Here is a 7,618-nt window from a genome sequence, read left to right on the forward strand (position 1 = left end):
TAATTAGATAGTAAAACATTTATCTAAATTTTGATGATGCCTTTGTCTAAGGAGAATAAAACTCCATGTAAATGTCCATGCTCACGGAGAAATTCCTTTAAGGTTATCTTTTGCATAAAGATTATCTTTCAGCAGGCATTCTGCATCTCGTACAGCTTCCAGGATGACCTTCCGTGTATAAATATATTTCAAAAGGCCGTTTTGTGTTACTATAATATTGTAATCGAGTTCTGCGTGACATGCCGCTGCTATGTCTTTCACAAAAGAGGCAGCAGTGTTTGTAAATATTTATAAACAATTCATGTAGTCGTGCAAACCAGATATAAAAACTGTTCACATCTTTATTCTCGTATTACAGATGGTTTACGATGAGCATTGCAGTGTTAACACTGCAATGGAATCATTTTATTAGTGCTTTAAGAACACAAACACTACATCTATGACAAACACACAAGAGACAGCGGCTAGTGTTTGTCGTAGATGCAGTGTATGCGTTTTTAAAACGCCAAGAAAATGATTCTAGCAAGCAAATACCAACTGGCTCAACTTAATGTTTTAACGAAGTTTTTGCGGGTTGCTGCAGCGACCATTCAAAGTAGTCTTCCCACCACTGTCGCTGTTTTCGAGTGGCGTGTTTGGGCAGAAAACAAATGACGCGGCTAGTGGGCGAAGTGAATCGCTCGCAAAACGACGCCGAGGTATCCTCGTGCATAATGTAGACCAGTGCCGAGGACTGCCCTCTCCCTGAACGCACTCGATCTCGCATTGGACCGCTTACGATTGTACTGGATTCTCAGAAAGGCGTTTACGGCTCTGACAGACAAACACAGGAAGGAAAGAAGTGACAGACCAGAGCGCTCACTAACAATTGAGGCATTTTATTGACCGATCAGTCGCTTATATACAGCAGCTGCTCATATCAACAAAACAAAAACAGCTAATATCCCGTTATCGCACAAAGTGAAGGCATGTACCTAGTTATCTCACAGAGCAGGAGAGTGAATGCGGAAGATGGTGCGTATACCCCGTTCAAAACGCCACCAGAAGCGCATCGTAGGATGCTCGATTAACGTTGTATACTCCATACCGCTGCTGACCTTTGGTAAGCGGTGTATCGGTCAAACTGGGCGGTATCTAAACGAGAGGTTAAGCAAGCGCGCAAATGATGTTAGAAATAACTCGGGCAGTAAAATTATTGAACGCATTAAGAAATGCAGTAGTTGTGCTCCTAGGCTAGATAATACAGTGGTGCTGCGCAGATGCACGACGCAGCTTGGACGAGAGATCATCGAAGCTGATGAGATTGCCAAGTCCGGTAGCTCGTGCGTAAGCAACCCTTCAATTTTACTATATAAAAAAAGCAAATTTCTCGCTTTGTAAGATAACTAGGTGTATGCCTTCACTTTGTGCGATGACGGCATATTAGTTGTTTTGGTTTCTTCCTACGCTATCCGGTCATTCTGTTTTGTTGATATGAGCAGCTGCTGTATATATGTAAGCGACTGATCGGTCAATAAAATGCCCGAGTTGTTAGGCAGCGCTCTGTTCTGTCACTTCGTTTCTTCCTGTGTCTGTCTGTCAGCGCTGTAAACCTCTTTCCGTATGCACCAACTGGCCTACAAAAACGTTCTCGCATGGATTCTCAGCTTTCTCCTTAACTTGCAGGTGTTACAGTTTTCTCCGCAAGTATCGTAGCCTAGTCGCTTGGCTAACTTATATTCCCAATAATTTTTCCTCATGGATGACTATCTCAACATTGTAGAGGCAGTGTTGCCAGTTTTAGTTGACGTCAGTTTTCCAGAGACCGCTTCAAGGTGCTGCCGCATTTTAGTGCTTACTGTCAGCGACATGTGGGTATGTTATTATTTCGAAAGAAATAGATCTTTCTTTTTTCTTTATATACTCCAGGCATACCAAAGAATGAAAAGACGCTCAAAGGCGCAAGATCTTCGACTTCCCGGCCTGAAAAAATTTTCTGGTGAACAACTCTTTTTTATCGCAAATGCAATGGTGAGTATTGACCTGTTCCGTGGTAGAATGTCACTTCGTTCTCACCGCTCATTCAGCTATGTGGGCCGCGTTTCTATCCGACCACATTAGAAATTATACAAACGTAAACACGGTGGCTGAGTGGTTATGGCGCTCGGCTGCTGGCCCGAAAGACGCGGGTTCGATCCTGGCCGCGGCGGTCGAATTTCGGTGGAGGCGAAATTCTAGAGGTCCGTGTGCTGTGCGAAGTCAGTGCACGTTGAAGAACCCCAGGTGGTCGAAACTTCCGGAGACCTTAACTACGGCGTCCCTCATAGCCTGTGTCGCTTTGGGACGTTAACCCCCCCCCCCCCCCCCCCCTCCCACCCCAAACACCAAACAAACCTAACCACGGCTTTTCGTAAAACCGCGATACGGCGGCAGGCCTAGCGAGACACTCGAAAACCTAAATGGCTTCGACCGAGAAATTGTTAGTGTTGCACTGCAACGATTATTTACGTCCAACTGATAACGCCGCTTTTATTTTTAAGAATCTTTGTGGTCGATAACGGCTTTGTGTTTACAGATGTGGTGCACCAACTGGCGCAAAGAGTACCTGGAGCAACACATACAATACAATCCCCACAGCCCCAGCAATTATAGGTAAGAAGCCGGGTGTATTAACCAACATATCTAACACACATAACAAGCAGAGTTAGATGCGTTCGGTATTCTAACACTAAGTAGTCAAAAGCCGAAGAAAATTGATATCCAAGGTCACATAAAGATGACAGACGATTAGACTGCTTTAAATAATTGTCTCCTTGCGCCACCAGCGGATGTGGCATTTCCATGTTGCACGCTGGAGGCGTCGCGTTCGAATCATTGTTTACCCAAGTGAAAAGTAGAGGAAGTTGGTATGAAGATTTCGATTGGAAAGCAGCACAAAAGCTCTGCACATAGTAAGAAACGATGTACACATGGCGTTGAATGTCTGTCGCCGATTCATTCTTTGTGTCAAATTATTTTGTATGGCTTTCGAATCGACATCAAATCCTGGCGCCGCCTGCAAGTTTTGGTTCTTCCTACAAGCTCAAGGTAGACGGATGTCGCGAAAGCAGCACAATGATGAATCGAAGCGTATCTTTAATGTTTTCGACCAAAAATGTGTGGTACCAACAGAATTTTTCGTAGTTACTACACAAAAGTACTAAATAAAGAATCAGCGGTTCTACAGAAAAATCAGTCATTACGACAAAAGTACAAAACATTAATTTGTCGCATTTTCGACTTGGTTCTGTCGTTTCTTTTTTTCGAATGGGAGCTTCGTGATGTCTCTCAAATGTAGAGTGGAACAAACAGCCAATGAACCCTTCTACTACAGACGTTTACAATAAGCGTTTCCTAGGAGTCGCCCAAACTCTTTGCTCCAGTGACGTGTGGGTCTGACGCTAGCACGGTGGAAACTGTAGCGGTATCGGTTTGGGGAAGCCTAGACAGGGCGTGTTTCGACGTCTACGCGCATACGATGGAAAGGTCTATACTTACCTTAGTGGCTCAAGCAAGAGAGATGGAGAAGGAGCTTAAAATGTAATTATGGCCGCTGCAGAAGGAGAGAAGTAACGGCTAGAAGACAAACCATAACCGGCGACCTCTTACCTGGGCAAATACGGAAACGCAGTGAGCAGGACTTCTATAATGATGTAACAGATAACCTGTGGTCTTTTGGAGCGATACCGGGTGGTGTGAGATGGAGTGGAGGACAGCAGAGGATAAGATGAATAGATTTTTAGGAGTGAATAGCACGAAGAACACGACGCACATACAAAGACAACACTTGTAAAATAAACGTTAAACCAATTAGCCCAGCTTGCGATTTGCACTACAGCTGAATTGAGGAGCATGGTAAATTAGCTTAGAAAGACTCGTAAATAGGGACCACCGCAGGAGGCATGTGTACCGCATTTGGCGTAACTCGGCTCGTTTAGGGTGAGTGTTTTCCGTCATGGCATTCAACTTTTCTTGAAGAAAAACGCTTGCTAAAGGTGTTTATTTTTGTAAATATAAAGTTGATTGCAGCGCGGACGAGCGCAAGGACTCCCTTTCCGATGAACCCATTTACAGACTGGCAGGCCGGACGGCACTTGGAGGTGTTGCGCTGCTCTTTATGCTAGGGGTGTCTAGCGCTGGGGTTGGATGCCACCATCTCCCACTGCTTCCAACGCCACTTTGTCGCAGCTTTCGAGGACATTCGTTATCTGTTTGATTAAGCGACTTCATACAAGACGGGCCACATTAAGCGATGGAATCCTTATATGTTACACACGTTCCTTAGTGGCCATAAAAAAACTCAAACAGTGATAAATACACTAAGCTTAGCACGAAACTGCATGCTCTAAATAATCGAATAAAGAAATCCATCCACATATATTGGGCACAAGGAGATGCCGAGAGCACTGACCGGAAGAAAGAACACATCCTCACACCCCAAATGCTGAGCACGGATTTACCTACCCCCCCCCCCCCCCCTCCGACCTCCAGCGTCCCTTTTGACGCCTGCTCAGCTGTTCCATCTTAAGATCCTCATGAAACAAAGACAAACGTGCCCCTATTCCCCCTGCACTTTGCCCTACCGTCATAACTTAGCGAGATTGGAGGAAGTGTCCCTACAAGTATAAGGGGCTATGGTGTCCCTTATCTCGTCAGTGGCGTGAGAAGATGCAGAACCCAGCACATGCCTGAAGTGTTCACATCGGCCGCTGAGGTCAGTGTTCACCCCTGCTATTAACTTGTGTAGCGATAAGGGCTTCAAGAACAAATACATTACAGAGAGAGTGACTTACGACCTTAAAGCAAGAAGAGAGCTGTCTCTCGTTGAGTTCGTTGGCAATATATTTTTGATTTCAATTTTGACCGTATACCTTACTGTAAGTGCTTGTATTCGTGCGCTGACAGAATCAGCTAAAGGAAAGAAAAGACTTCAGCAAGATACTGACAGAAAACAGTAAAAGCAGAGCGTGTTAAAGGTTCCTACATGGAAATAGCCTGTATTGCTTTCTATAGTACAGCGTACCGCCAGCCCATAGTATGTCTTGGAGGAAGTGTTCGAATTACAAACGAATTGTAACGTCGTACTTACAATGCCAAAATTGGAGGTGCTAAAAAGGAATACGTCGCATTGGCTGCCTCGTCATCCATGTTATGGGCAGAACACGAAATTTTTTCATCCAGCTGGGTACTCCGATGCGATGCACTAACGAAAGAAAGGCGGCACTGCAGCAGACATGAAAGCTGGACCACTCGGTAAAAGCTTAATGAGATAATTGGCGAAAAAATATGTGCGGTGAAAACAAGCTCAGAAAAATGTGTACAAATACTGTTTTTCGCGGTTGCCCCCGCGTGCTGCATGACAGTGAAAATCAAAAATAATCGCTAGAGTTTTGTATGTTTGGTACGACAAAAATATTTTCAATGGGTGCGGGAAGGATCTTGTAATTTTCTGCTGCGCTTAGGAAGACTAGGTAGGTCATCAATATCAACATCATCGCGCCTCGTTCCACTACACTGTATTTTTTTTTTCTCAGAAGAAAATATTTCCATTGAAGTTGACTACTGGCGGGTGATAGATGGCGCTAGTGATGATAGCCAGGAAAGCTGGGCATCATCGATGCAGGCTCCCGTGCGCTTCTTAGTTCGCAACTTTTTAAATTTTCATTTAGAGGACGCAGCGCTCTGTGAGTTAAAACACCCTTCGCACGTTAGCTAGCAGAAAGTGGACTGTTTTCGTATCTTCATGCGCCGATCGAACTAAAGCCTGGAGCAAGAAACGGGAATGGTGAAGAATTTTTTCGGCATATTTTTTTTTCTGCAAACGTATGTACAGTGCTCTTCTGAAGTATCCGCGCCACTCCCAATTTCACTGGAACAGTTAATGAGCCATGCACTTTGCACAATACCTTACGGACAGTTCCGAAGACAGTGGCCCTTCTTGAAAAATAGCCCTTACACGATCAGTAGCGAAGTGGCGAACGATACGGACATTGGGGAGCTTCGCCAAGGAATCTTACTTAGAATGACAGACAGCGACTCTGAAGCATGATTCTGCGACTGTTGCCATCACTGTCCTAGTGACAGGGGAACATTAGAAAGCTGTTGAGCATTTTAAATCTAGAAGGAATACTTTCAGAGACATGTTTTGAGTGGACTTGGGTGTTAATTGTTTTCTCCCTTGCTCGCAGAGTGAACATTCCTTTCAAGAACTTTCCAGCCTTCTCGAAAGCCTTCAATTGCACGAAGAAATCGGCGATGTACCCGGGAAAAAACAAATGTGTCCTCTGGTAGATGATTACAACCATCGCCATTTATCCTAAAAAAGAACAAATGTGAATTAAAATCAAATATCCGTGCAGCACCCATGGGGCGACTAGGAAATAAACAGTTTTCTCTTCCATTCAATAACAATGGACAAAAAGATGCCATCACATTTTTATTCCGTCTGAACACAAATAGCACAAAGAAATATGGTCACGAAGTGCCGGTCTCACTTTCTTTGCATTTGTGTGCGTCACATTTTTTCCGTAGCGCTCTTAACAAGCTAGAGCAGGAGAAAGTTTGGCTATCTCGTCCTGAATTGCGAATGCGAAGTCGCACAAGTTGTTCCGCGGGGCAGAACCTGATAGAGAAAAGAGAACGCAGTTCTAATAGAAACCTGCGCTCCTGCTGAAAGCGTACATCAAAGAACTTCGCCGCAATTTGAAGGTACGCTTCAGGCAGTGAAGAGGTGGACACCAATTTGTGCTGCATACGCAATGAGAAAAAGAAAACTGGTAATCTTTCAGTGTAAGAATGAATTTAAACATCTGGTGGGAGCGGCAGAGAACCGAGGAAGGAAAGGTGAATGGAAAATTCTTTCGGATAGTATAGTAGCAGCTGGCGGAGTAAGGGGCTAATCAAAAATAACTGGCAGGAGCCCTTACCGTGATATGGATTAATTGTTTGCATATTCGCTCCCCCTTATCCTTTCTCACCATCTGTACTATTTCTTTGTCGCCTGTCTATATTCTCTCCTCACCCTTTCATTTCAGCCGGCTGCAGTTCAGGTGCTCAAAATACTAAGGTGCAGTTGCCGCGATCGGCACCCATCTTTTCTCTCCGCTTTGTTTTATTTCAATTTCGTAATGAAAACCACTACACTTTACGCGCACCCTGGCTGCCAGAAGTGGTGACATTGAGGATGATTATGGTTATGCCCATCCACCACTACCGTCGTCTTGTATCACACAAAGAAGTAGCGCTGGTAGGAGGGGAGTCAAGAGAGAAAATTCGAAACTTTACTGATCCCGAGTTCCCGAGTTCGAAACTGACCGCGGCGGCTGCGTTTTTATGGAGGCAAAACGCTAAGGCGCCCGTGTGCTGTGCGATGTCAGTGCACGTTGAAGATCCCCATGTGGTCGAAATTATACCGGAGCCCTCCACTACGGCGCATCTTTCTTCCTTTCTTCTTTCACTCCCTCCTTTATCCCTTCCCTTACGGCGCGGTTCAGGTGTCCAACGATATATGAGACAGATACTGCGCCATTTCCTTTCCCCAAAAACCAATTATTATTATTATTATTATTAATATTATTATTAGGTTATAGCAGAGTCGCAG

At 44.6% G+C, this 7,618-nt stretch overlaps 1 protein-coding gene across 1 annotated transcript in view; it reads left to right on the forward strand.

The window, feature by feature from the left end:
* LOC144110098 (neprilysin-1-like) overlaps window positions 1-6,431 on the forward strand; it is a 28,131-nt gene extending 21,700 nt beyond the window's left edge. The window contains exons 18-20 of the mRNA XM_077642913.1: window positions 1,909-2,010; window positions 2,555-2,631; window positions 6,207-6,431. Coding sequence (XP_077499039.1) covers window positions 1,909-2,010; window positions 2,555-2,631; window positions 6,207-6,309 — 282 coding nt within the window. The 3' untranslated portion in view covers window positions 6,310-6,431. The remainder of the gene's footprint in view (window positions 1-1,908; window positions 2,011-2,554; window positions 2,632-6,206) is intronic.
* Window positions 6,432-7,618: the final 1,187 nt, after the last annotated feature.

This window comes from Amblyomma americanum, chromosome 11 (assembly GCF_052857255.1).
Source record: "Amblyomma americanum isolate KBUSLIRL-KWMA chromosome 11, ASM5285725v1, whole genome shotgun sequence".
Classification (NCBI taxonomy): Eukaryota; Metazoa; Arthropoda; class Arachnida; order Ixodida; family Ixodidae; genus Amblyomma; species Amblyomma americanum.